Source organism: Acipenser ruthenus, chromosome 1 (assembly GCF_902713425.1).
Source record: "Acipenser ruthenus chromosome 1, fAciRut3.2 maternal haplotype, whole genome shotgun sequence".
NCBI lineage: Eukaryota > Metazoa > Chordata > Actinopteri > Acipenseriformes > Acipenseridae > Acipenser > Acipenser ruthenus.
In genome coordinates, this window is record NC_081189.1 from 13,344,086 (window position 1) to 13,356,689 (window position 12,604).

Below are 12,604 nucleotides of genomic sequence, written 5' to 3' on the forward strand. Positions count from 1 at the left end.
TATTTTTTTTTCTGTCACGTGTTCATTCGTATATTCTTTGTGAAATGCTACAGTTCAACAAACATTTTTGGAGTTAAAAACTCCACATACTCCATGCCAACACTGGTGCAAAACAAATTACTATTCACAGAAACACGGAAGCGTTGGCATGTTTTGTTGGAAGTGCAGACCACAAAAATCTAACGGTCCGCATAAGAGAATTGCGCAATTACTTTATTTTGAATGCCTGATGCCTTGTTGACATTGCACATTTTTACCCACAAGATGTCGCTGTTTCCCTTGTTTAAGTTGCATTCTGAGGGCTTGATAAAGAATCCAAGTTAGGCAGGTGAATAGACCCCTTTGTTAATGCTAACTGGATGTGTCTGAGTGCGTTACCTGGTGTTAATACATGACATGACGTCAAATTAGAGCTTGGCGCAAGGACGCGTAAGGCTTTGTAAAATCAGGTCCTAAGTGATTAGTGGAGATGAAGTACAGTAATGCAAATAGAATAGTTGATGCCCCTGTATAATTTATCCATTTTGTTTAAAAAAAAAAAAAAAACCACTTCCGATGCTTCCTGTATTCACTCCACTGATGTAACATTGGTATTTTTATTGTTATCCTGTTCTTAGTTTGTTTTATTTTTTATTTACAAGAAACTATGAACTTCCTATCCTGTCCTTCCTATTCTTATCCCATACATTTTTTATGTTTCAGATTTACGTTGGTGCAGAAGAACACAGTGGAATTCAACCAGGTGGCCATGGCAAACTCTGAAGGCTCAGAAGTTATGTTGAATCGAGTAATGACGAAAGACAACATTGGCGTAGCAGTATTGTTAGAGGTCAACAATGACATCTTTGTAGGAGGTACAACAATGTTATTATGCCATCACCATTCACACATAGTTTCCATGCATGGCACAAGCTTGATATTTGTAGTTACCCAGAAATGGAAAATAAACATGAAGAGGTGGTGGAATGCTTGAGGTTTTTTCCCTATAGTCTGCATACTTAACCCAGGCCCGCTGGTGAAAATACATAGGAAATCATTAATAAAGGTCACACAAATTCTCCCAATATTGTATGTAAATGTTTCCATTGCGGGGTTTGTTCACATGAAAATATAAGATATGTTGAGAACAGCTCCAGAGAAGCTTCACAGAAATCTGACGTGTGGCATATCCGGCCTAACTGTTTATCTGCCATGATCAAGCTCTTCATCATCAATGTGTTTGTTTCGTAAACCTATGTATTTTGCTACTGTGTAAATTACACAACACTAATAAATACAGCACTGTGGCAGGGCAGGAGCCCTGTGCTTGAAGAGGGGTTTTTATGTAAATGTAAATTGTAAATAGTGTGTTTTTATTGTAATTAATGAATGAAGTACCTGACTCTTCTGGGAGAGCCTGGTTGCTGTGTGTGATTACCAGGTGTAGTACCGAAGAGTGAGTAAGCAAGTCGAAACTGCCGGTAGCAAGAGTTACCATTGCTGGTAGTGTGACGTGAGCTGTTCAGTGTGTTGATATGTAAATAAATCCTGTTTGCCTGCGGGGCGTATCAACTTCAACTTCTGTCTCGATCACCCACCTGTCACTCAGCAGTGAATGCACGCACCCACACAGCATTTAGGGGAGCTCCCTAATAAAAGCTGAATCTCAAAACAATAATTGTGTGAATATAGTAATTGTTACAGCTGTGTATAATGGTATTTAAAACAGGATTCATTTATCTGACTTTTTAGAAGTTGTTCTTACTATAAATAGCCACATAAACAACTTAGCTAACCAGTCCCTTAAATACCTTATTTTTTTGTTTTTGTGAGTTTTTGTAGAACAGATTTACATAGAAAATATGTTTTATAAGGTAATCTGTATATAGATTCCAATCAAATATAATTCCTGCTTTATGAAAAGCTTAGCCACTGCAGTAATATGTAGGTCACTATATAAAAATGATCAAAGTTTTTTTTTTTTTTTTTTTTTTTTCTTTTAATTCCTGGTTTAAGGTATGAAGCCGCTTCATAGTATTGAGAAACAACTACTTTTAGTGGCCAACGCACACATGCACTGGGACCCTGAGTACTCCGATGTGAAGCTGATCCAGACTATGATGTTTACCTCTGAATTGAAGAACATTGTTGAGAAGGCCTCCAGCTCTGGCAAGCCAGGCTCTCCAGCTTCTGATCCCAGCTCCATCCCAATCGTGCTGTGTGCGGATCTGAACTCGCTGCCAGATTCAGGTATGAAAAGACTCTTATGAGGATCACTTTGTTAGTGGTACTTCAAAATGCCTGTAGTTCCTGAACTCCTGACATCACTAAAGTAACATCCATAACTTGGCCCTTTTGAGAAATACAAATTAAATACTTCAAATTTTTTTAATAATGTTGGGTTTAATAACCATGACCTACATTGACTAAATGTTCTGTCACAATTTGACCATCTTTACTTTTTAGTAAAGCATGGTAGATCATCAAAAGTGTATTCAGATGTAAAAAGAGTGACAGCGTTTTGTTACCAAGATATTTTTTACTTTGCTGTTTAGGTGTTGTTGAATATTTAAGCAATGGAGGAGTAGAAGAAAATCACAAGGACTTTAAGGAACTGCGATACAATGAATGTCTCATGAACTTCAGTTGCAATGGGAAAAACGGAAACTCTGACAGCAGAATCACTCACAGCTTTCACCTGAAGAGCGCCTATGATAACAACATAATGCCTTACACCAATTACACCTACGACTTTAAGGCAAGTCACAGTTTGATTACAGTACAGCTTGCTTGACCTGAATAGGACAGTGCTGTTTTACCATTTGGAGGAAAAGCACATTAGATTACATGTGGTGTAAACAGTAACCCACAGTTTTTTGCTTGCAACGCAGGAATTACTATATATTTTTTTCACACTTGCATTTAAAGGTCATCTCTGTAAACAGTATGGCACTGTCAAAAACCAGCTCTCCTAAATGTGAATCTCTGCAGTCTGCTCGGCAATCTTCTTGATCGGTGTCACAAATTCAAAGTACTTATTACAGACATTGAGCATTCCTGTGAGAGATGCCATTTCCTTTACATTATGCCTCGGGTAAAGCTTTGGTTTTATTCACAAAAAAAACTCAAAAAGCTTTTCTTGCTGCTTAAGGTGAATGGCTGTTTTAAATGTATAGAAGCTAGTTATTTCAGTTACTGTTATCCACTGTAATCAATATCCAGGGCTTAAAAAATCTAAAACAAAAAGAGCATTTATTACATCTTTATAGCCCATTAAAGTAAATCAGAAAATGCTTCAATACTGAAATGAACCATGTGAAGCATATATAAAACAAAGTATTACAAGTTAGCATAAATAAAAACCCTGAAACATCAGACAAAGTTTAATTGAGATACAACTTGATGATTTTTATTTTTAAGAACTAACATTCTTCCTCTGGTGTGTGTGTGTGTGTTTTTCTTTTGTTTTTTCAGGGTGTTATTGACTACATTTTCTATTCCAAGACTCACATGAATGTGTTAGGGGTCCTGGGACCTCTGGATCCTCAGTGGCTGATTGAAAACAGCATCACCGGCTGCCCACACCCCCACATCCCCTCCGACCACTTCTCCCTGCTGACTCAACTTGAGCTCCACCCCCCTACCCCGTCCCTTATTAACGGGGTCCACTTGCCTGTCCGAAGGTAGTAGAGCCCCTCCCATGAGGACTAGGGCCTCTTCCTAAGGACCTGTACAATTGTAAAAAAAAAAGTATGTAGGAGTGAAGTATGGCTCACATACTGATCCTTTCCTAGGCTGTTCCTTTTTATGGTTTGAACATAATTTATTTGTTTCTTCTTCTAAGCTTTATACCAAAAAGGGCTGGGATTACAACAGTGTTATTTTATCATAATCGTTTGATGCACGCAGCTTTAAAGAAAAAAAAGTCGGGAGAAATGACCACTGAGGAAAACTGAAACTCCACCAATACATATGCTTTGCAACTGGAAAAGACACATTCTCTGCAGAGGATTTTAGTATTTTCCCAGCCCTACACACAAACAAACGCTGCTTACTCTGCATTTCTTTTATTTATTTATTTATATATATATTAACCCCCCCCCCCCCTTCTCCCAGACAAACAAAAATGACCTAAAATGTGAAATTTTCAAATTCTTCATTCAGATTTATTTATAAAAGGGAACTTTAAAATAAAGGACTGCATTAAAATATTTAAATATCCCCGGAGATATTTTTGTAAAATAGTTTTTAAAATAATAGTAATAAACTGAAAACTACCCTTTTTAATTAATTGTATAACTTTAGTACCAGGTGCTGGTTATATTCCACTGTTAAAATGGCTTCAACATTTCAGGCCACTTTGTTTTAAACTGTCTAATATATATATATATATTATAATTTGTCATAATGGTCACATTAATCAAGCCATAACTTGCCCGAAGCACAAAAATATGTATAAAAAAATATTAAACCAGATATACTGTACTTTTTATTCAGTGGACATTACCGTTTATGCATCGCTGCTGTTTGTAATTGCTGCAGTATTTTCCTGCCATGGCATTTTTGTTTCTTTTGAATTGAATACTTTGTGAGCAATATGTTTTGTCCATACTTCACTCCCGGTATTTTGTGAGATATGTTTGTATAAAATTAAATTTGAACTTCTCTTGTAATGATTGTATATGAACCACAGAGAAGGCCATTTATTGATTTTTTCTTTTTTTTCTCTGTCTTTATATAACTATTCAAAGATTAGAAACAGTTGATTTGGAAGGAGGGAGGTACAGCACATAACTGCTTTTTCAAAGTTCATGAAAAGAGGTACTGTAGTGTGAATGTGTGTTTGTTTGGATATTCTTTGTTGCAAATGGCCACCTATTTCCCACAAACATGTAACACATTACGTTCTCTTTTAAAATTCATTGTAAATATTATAATTGCTAAAAAATAATATAACCAAAAACTTTTTTTTTTTTAAATCTTAATCTAGGACTGTCATAATTTGAAATGTAACGACAACACAAGCTGTAAAGCACACTATAAAGTTAAATATAGGCAACATGTTGTACTAAACAAAAATCATGGCAGGGGAGGATTAGCAAAACTGCTAACCTTGGTAACTGATCTAATAATTTTGCCTATGATCATTAACATAGCAACACTAGTGGATATCGACTGTAATGACCCATCCTCATATTTCATACACCATACTATACAGCAGGACCTGTCACTTGGATTGTAAACTATAGAAAGGTTTTTATTTGTGGTTCTTGTAGACTCATTTTATAACAATGTGCCTAGTTTTTTCTACTACTTAAGCAGCAGCAGCACTGCCAAAAGCATGCAGAGAATCAAAAACAAATGCAACTCCCAGCACCCTTCTGCAGGCATCTATTTAAACATTCAGTACAATAGATCTAATAGATCTGTGGAAATGTATGTAACCTAAAACACACACATTATTTTTTTTGTTTCGTTTTAGAGAACATGAAAATTGGAAAACAAATGTTAAAAGTCAGATATGACAGTGTGCTCCAAAACCAGATCTCCCTTTTACCTCCTTTTTCAGCCAATTTACAGTCTCTACTGTGTATTGTGCATTCTAACATGATTTGTTATGCTTAATGTGCCTCATTATCTTAATTTGTATCCCCCCCCCCCCTCTTTTTTTTTTTTAGTTAATATTCATGCGTTATGAAGTTGTGGAGTAACAGTAAATGCAGGTCTCTCATGTCATCACTTTCAAAGCCAAATACATTATTGGGCTGCTGGCCCGGAATGGTGATATTTGTGAATAGCAATGGTTTTCCAAAATTCAAAAACCTTTAGTTTTTTTACAAATACATTTGATTTGTTGTGATATGTCGTATTTGTCCAGATGCATGTGGAAGAAGTTTTTACCCATTTTTACCAAAAAGTTCCGATACAACTATTTTTTTTTTTAACACATTTTCACGTGAAGTTTGGCCTACTAATTTCTACTAAGAAAATCCATGACTTAAAATTGTATTACTCTATTATATGTATGTATACAGTTGAATTGGAAGTTAAATCTCATAGTTTGTATGTAGCAGAATCAGATTTATTTGTGCAGATTAAAAATGGCAATAACAATTAGTCGGGGGGGGTGGGGGGGGGGAGTACTCCGGGAGTACTCTGGGAAACTTATATGAGGTAAGACATACTTGTTTGAATGTATGCTTTTTAAGATGTAACAGTGCAGTTACTGAATTACCCATGAATCTGTTTTACATCTATAGTTACAGTTTTTATTTAAATACTGGTATTTACTTTAAAAAAAAAAACTTGCAAAGATGTATGTTTCTTTAATACAGTACACATCCTACTTTTTTCCACTTTAATGTTCCTTGTTTTTGGACAAAAATGAAAATTATAAACTGCAGTTTGACATTTCATGTGTTGAGAATGTGTGTGTGTGTGTGTGTGTGGAAGTGAGCAAGTGGGGTCTAAAGTGGCATTACTGTGGTTTACAATACTGAATCAGTTCACTGATTATATCAGAAGTATGAAACAGTCAGCAAAGGTTTGAAATCTGGTACATGTAAAGAAGATTATAGGAAGGATACAAGGTATTCTCGGTATACCCTGTATGGGGGGCAGAAATAATTTGTAGCATGACTTTAGAAGTGATGTGAGTCTTCACACAAGACCAGGAAATGTTGTTACATGCAGAACAATTCTCCACTGTCAAGAATTTCTAGTAGCATTTTTTTTTTGTAATCCTCTAAGAGTTTTGTTGGTGAATTCAAGTTCAGTAATCCTGGTGATAGATGCCGAGGACAAACATGCTTTGGATCTCTTCCTTTTGGGTCTAGTTTTGTTTTTTTTGATCATTTGCTTCCTGTTGCTTGGGCTAAAATATGCTTGGTTTGTATGGTGCTCCCCAAATTAATTTGCGAGACTGTGATGATATCGTTTTGTGTTACCAATGCTGAAGTCAAACAACAGAGACAGTACCAGTGTACAAAGTGATAAAATAACAGTGTGTTCCTGTTACAGCTAAAGGGGTTTTCTTTTTCAAGGAAGTACAACAGCTGCTAACAATTTGGCCGATTATTAACAGTAATGACTATACAGGATGAGGTTATTTTAAGACCATAAAGAGTCAACCCTATATATTTCTATTAATGTCCAATTTGAATCAATTCGGGCATTTCCAACATTGGCAACAGAACCTAAAGTGAGATCACCACTTTTGTTGATTAATATGTAGAAATGCCACTGTTAATTATAGAACAAAATAATATAAGTGGGTATTTACTGTATGTGATGCTTACACAAAAACAGAACCATAGTTGTGATGGTTTTTTTTGTTTTTTTTGGTGTAGCATGATCGGGGTATGTGTGATGTCTCTGGATCAGTCTCATGTTAAAAATGAACTAATTATGTCAGTAATAGTAACTGTTGACCGTCCATACTAATAGGGCCTTTCCTACTAGATATTCACCAGCTCTTTTCTCGGTTACTATTATTGTCAAGTTGGTTAAAATCCATGATGCTTTACTACAGTAAGATGAGTTTAATGCAATATATTGTATGTGCTGTACAACTGGTTTTGGTTTAAACAAACCCACCAGGCCAGTAACTGCATTAAAGCAGTCCTGCCTTTTTAAGATGTGCTATGTTCTGTCTTTCCTTAGATTAATATGTAATGTTTGCAGATGGAGGTTGGGTACTACATCACTTGTGAGTATAGGGCTGAATTATAAATGCTTGTTCCCTTGCACCTGACTTTTTGTTTTTGCCTATAGGCAATAAATAGCCATTTTGAAAATACAAACTCAGGTGTTGCTGGGCATTCTTGGTTCATGTTTAAATATAGATATTAACTGAGGAACTAGGCAGTATATCATAAGGAGATGAAAAATACCATTTTGAAACAGATGATACTAGATATTTAAACCATTAAGGCCCATGTTCTTGTTCAAATGAAAACTGTTTTTGTGACTTTCCTTTGCCATTTAAATATTATCCACACATCATTCACGAAGCTGTGAACTTCATTGTCATCTACATGAGGATACCGACTAGCATTTCATATATATATATATATATATATATATATATATATATATATATATATATATATATATATTAGCTCAAAGAGCCAGCTGCCCTATATATATATATATATATATATATATATATATATATATATATATATATATATATATATATATGGCTGTATAAAATAAACAACACAGGTATTGGGCTATATTTTATGCTCAAATATATAGGAAAACCATATTATTTTATTCTAATACAATTGCTCAGAGAGAGTTTTTTTTATCAACAAGTAATCATGCATTTTATCAAAAAGATAGGTGTCAGAATTATTGGCACCCCTAACGATTCTTATAAATAAAATCAAACAAAATTAAATCTGCATTAACATTCTACTTCTTTAAGTTCATCTCAGTCTTAAGGAACTGTATTGTGGCCTTCCATGGCTTCCTGTTTCACTGGGGTATAAAAATGAGGTAACACATATGAAATCCATTTGTCATCCATCACCAGGGGAAAGGCAAAGAACTCACAAATGAAAAGAGACAAATGGTTGTTGACCTTCATAAATCAGACAATGGGTACAAAACAATAGCTAAAAACCTAATATATACCACTTACCACTATTAGGGCAATAATTAAAAGAAGTTCAAAACCACTGGAACAAGTATATCTTGCCCCCACGCACAGTGAGGCATATGGTTCGGGAGGCAAAGGGAAATCCAAGGGCCACAGTTGGAGAATTGCAGAACTTGGTTGCATCTTGGCGTCACCAAGTCTCCAAATCTACAATTAGACACCACCTCCATGCCAATAGGCTATTTGGAAGGGTTGCCAGAAAAAAAAGCCTTTATTGAGAGCAACCAACAAACGTAAGTGCCTGGAGTTTGCTAAACGGCATTGGCACTTCGATTGGAACCGGGTGCTATGATCAGATGAGACGAAAATAGAGTTGTGTCCCGGCTGTGGGGCATATGGGCACACAGTGGGCATATGGGCACACAGTGGCCATCTGCCCCACCCAGTATGAGGAGGAGGAGCTGCCGCTGCAAGAGCCGGAAGGGGAGGAGCCAATGTGTCCTGTGTCTGGAGGGGAGGAACCAGTGTGTCCTGTGTCCGGAGGGGAGGAGCCAGTGTGTCTTGTGTCCGGAGGGGAGGAGCCAGTACATCCCGTGTCTGGAGGGGAGGAGCCAGTGTGTCCCGTGTCCGGAAGGGAGGAGCCAGTGTGTCCTGTGTCCGGAGGGGAGGAGCCAGTGCGTTCTGTGTCCGGAGGGGAGAAGCTGAAGGCCCAAACCCCTATTTTTTTTTGGTAGGGACGAGGGCGTGAAGCTCAGGCTCCACAGCCTGAGCTGCTGAAGGGAGCCGAGACGCCCGCCACCAGCCCTACCCCCGCTGTCGGAGGAGCCGGCAGCGCCACCAGCCCTACCCCCGCTGTCGGAGGAGCCGGCAGCGCCACCAGAGGGAGACGAGCTGCTGTTCCCGCCTCCGCCACCAGAGGGAGACGAGCTGCTGTTCCCGTCTCCGCCACCAGAGGAGCTGGAGCGGGCTCTACCTCCTGTTGCCGACAGGGAAGAGGAACTCTGGTCGTTGCCACCCTGGCCGGAGGTTCCTACACTGTTGGCCACGCCCAAGGATGCCTGCCTCGCACCGCCCAAGGATGCCTGCCTCGCACTGCCCAAGGATGCCACAGCCATTCCGCTCAGGGATACCGCGTCTGGATCGCCTGGGGTTGCCTGCTGCTCTGCATCGCCTGGGGTTGCCTGCTGCTCCGCATCGCCTGGGGTTGCCTGTTGCTCCGCTTTTGTTTCTCCTAGGGTCACCGAGGGTCCTGCTTCGCCTGGGGTCGCCGAAGGTTCTGCTTCACCTGGGGTCGCCGAGGGTCCTGCTTTGCCTAGGGTCCTGCTTTGCCTAGGGTTGCCTGGTGCTCCGCATTGCCTGGGGAATCACCAGTTACAAAATACGAGGGAGAAGTGGAGCTCCCGCTGCCGTCTTCATGGCCAGGGGCTCCCCTCCCAAGGGTCCGCTGCCACCGTCGCCTCCCGAGGGTCCACTGTTATGGCCCGGGGCTGCCGGACTATCTTTGCTTGGGGCCACCGGACTGCTTGTGGGCCAGGGGAAGCCTCTGCCCTCTCCCCAGCACCAGAATAGACGATTTTGGGACTTTAAGGGGGGAGGTGGCCATTTAGGCCATGTTGTGCTGCGCACAAGGAGGGGAGGTGTGTGATGGGGTGCAGCCTATTTTGTGGTGGTTTTGTGTTTTTTGTATTGTTTAGAGTGAGTTTGGGGTGTGGTTCAGTGAATTTGTGTGAGGAATGTGTGGAATGTGCCTGGGCTAATGAGGTGCGAATTGCCCAATTAGCCCAGGCACCTGTATAAAAGGGAGTGGTTGGGTATGTTAGTTGGTGAGTGTTGGTGAGATTGAGAAGACCTGTGTGAGAAAGTGAGTGGTTCTTTTTGGTATAGTTTGTTAAAAGCCTGTTTTTGTGTTTGTCTTTTTGGTTGGCCATTGTGCCTTTTGTTTTGTGTATTTTGTTTAATTAAAAGTCTTTTATTTTCCCTGCATATCCTGACTCTGAGTCTCCTTACCTTGGTCAACCTGTCACACTACTGTAAAATATGGTGGTGGATCTTTGATGTTATGGGGCTGTTTTGCTTCCACTGGTCCTGGGGCCCTTGTTAAGGTCAACGGCATCATGAACTCTACCCAGTACCAGGACATTTTAGCCAAAAACCTGGTTACCTCTGCCAGGAGGCTGAATCTTGGCTGCAAGTGGATCTTCCAGCAAGACAATGACCCCAAGCACACATCAAAATCCACAAAGAAATGGTTAAATCAACATTTTGCAATGGCCACTCAGTCTCTGGACTTGAACCCCATTGAAAACCTGTGGTTTCAATTGAAGAGGGCAGTCCATAAGCGCAGACCGAAGGATATCAAGAATCTGGAAAGATTCTGTATGGAGGAATGGTCTAAGATCCCTCTCAATGTGTTCTCCAGTCTCATTAAACATTATAGAAAAAGACTGTGCTGTTATCCTTGCAAGGGGAGAGTGCACAATGTACTGAAAACAAGGGTGCCAATAATTGACACTTAATTTTTTTTTGGAAATAAATTTATAATTTGAGAAATGTGTAATTTTGGTTGATTCCATTGAATCATTAATACAGTCAAATATATTCCACATGTTGGAAAATTACAGTATAGCTCAGTACTGGTATTATTTATTTTATACAGTCTTTTTTGCTCATCTTTATCAAGGGTGCAAATATTTTTGGAGGTGACAATGTATAATATAATATAATATACTGTAGAGAATATAAATATATACACACAGTGCCGTGAAAAAGTATTTGCCCCCTGTGTGATTTTCTACATTTTTCACATTGTATTTGGTCAGATTTTTTGGTAGGTTTTAGTAATATATAGAGGGAGTCTGAGAGAAAAAATGACACCAAAGTTTGGTGCTTCTTTCATTTGTTTGGTGTGCAAGGTTATCAAACATGCAATCTTCAGGTGTGAAAAAGTTATTGCGAATATAGTGAATATAGTGAATCTTCCCAGGAGTGGCCGTCCTGCCAAAATCTCTAGGCATAAAATCGTCCAGGAAGTTACAAAGAACCCTAGAACAGCATCCATGGATCTGCAGGCCTCTCTCGCCTCGGCTAAAGTCAGTGTTCACGACTCCACCATCAGAAAGACACTGGGCAAAAATAGGATTCATGGCAGAGTAGCAAGGCGGAAACCATTGCTCACTAAGAAGAACATGAATGCTTGTCTCAAGTTTGCCAAAAAGCACCTGGATGATCCTCAAGAGTTCTGGAACAATGTTCTATGGACAGATGAGTCAAAAGTGGAACTTTTTGGCCGACATGGGCCCCGTTATGTCTGGCGAAAACCAAACACTGCATTCTACAGTAAGAACCTCATACCAACGGTCAAGCATGGTGGTGGTAGTGTCATGGTTTGGGGATGCTTTGCTGCATCAGGACCTGGACGCCTTGCCATCATTGAAGGAACCATGAATTCTGCTCTGTATCAGAATTTTACAGGGGAATGTCAGGCCATCCATCTGTGAGCTGAAGCTGAAGCGCAGCTGGGTCATGCAGCAAGACAATGATCCGAAACACACACGCAAGTCTACATCAGAATGGTTGAAGAACAAGAAATCTAAAGTTTTGGAATGGCCTATTCAAAGTCCAGAACTAAACCTCATTGAGATGTTGTGGCAGGACCTGAAGCAAGCAGTTCATGGTCGAAAACCCACAAATGTCACTGAGTTGAAGCAGTTCTGCATGGAGGAGTGGGCCAAAATTCCTCCACAGCACTGTGAGTTAATGCTGCTAAAGGTGGCGTAACCAGTTATTGAGTCTAAGGGGGCAATTACTTTTTCACACAGGGGCATTGGGTGTTGCATTACTTTCTTTAATAAATAAATGAAATATGTATCAAATTTTTGTGTTATTTGTTCACTCAGGGTCCCTTTTATCTAATATTAGGTTTTTGTTGAAGATCTGATAACATTCAGGGTCAAAAATAAGCAAAAATGCAGAAAATCAGACGGGGCAAATACTTTTTCACAGCACTGTATATATATATAT

General features: G+C 39.3%; 1 protein-coding gene across 4 annotated transcripts in view; it reads left to right on the plus strand.

Moving 5' to 3' along the window:
• LOC117403697 (CCR4-NOT transcription complex subunit 6-like) overlaps positions 1 to 7,618 on the plus strand; it is an 18,809-nt gene extending 11,191 nt beyond the window's left edge. For all 4 annotated transcript variants that reach the window (XM_059004294.1, XM_034925202.2, XM_059004165.1 and 1 more), the window contains 4 exons: positions 703 to 854; positions 1,996 to 2,229; positions 2,535 to 2,737; positions 3,454 to 7,618. In XM_059004294.1, the coding sequence (XP_058860277.1) occupies positions 703 to 854; positions 1,996 to 2,229; positions 2,535 to 2,737; positions 3,454 to 3,666 (802 nt within the window). In that variant the 3' untranslated portion in view covers positions 3,667 to 7,618. The remainder of the gene's footprint in view (positions 1 to 702; positions 855 to 1,995; positions 2,230 to 2,534; positions 2,738 to 3,453) is intronic.
• Positions 7,619 to 12,604: the final 4,986 nt, after the last annotated feature.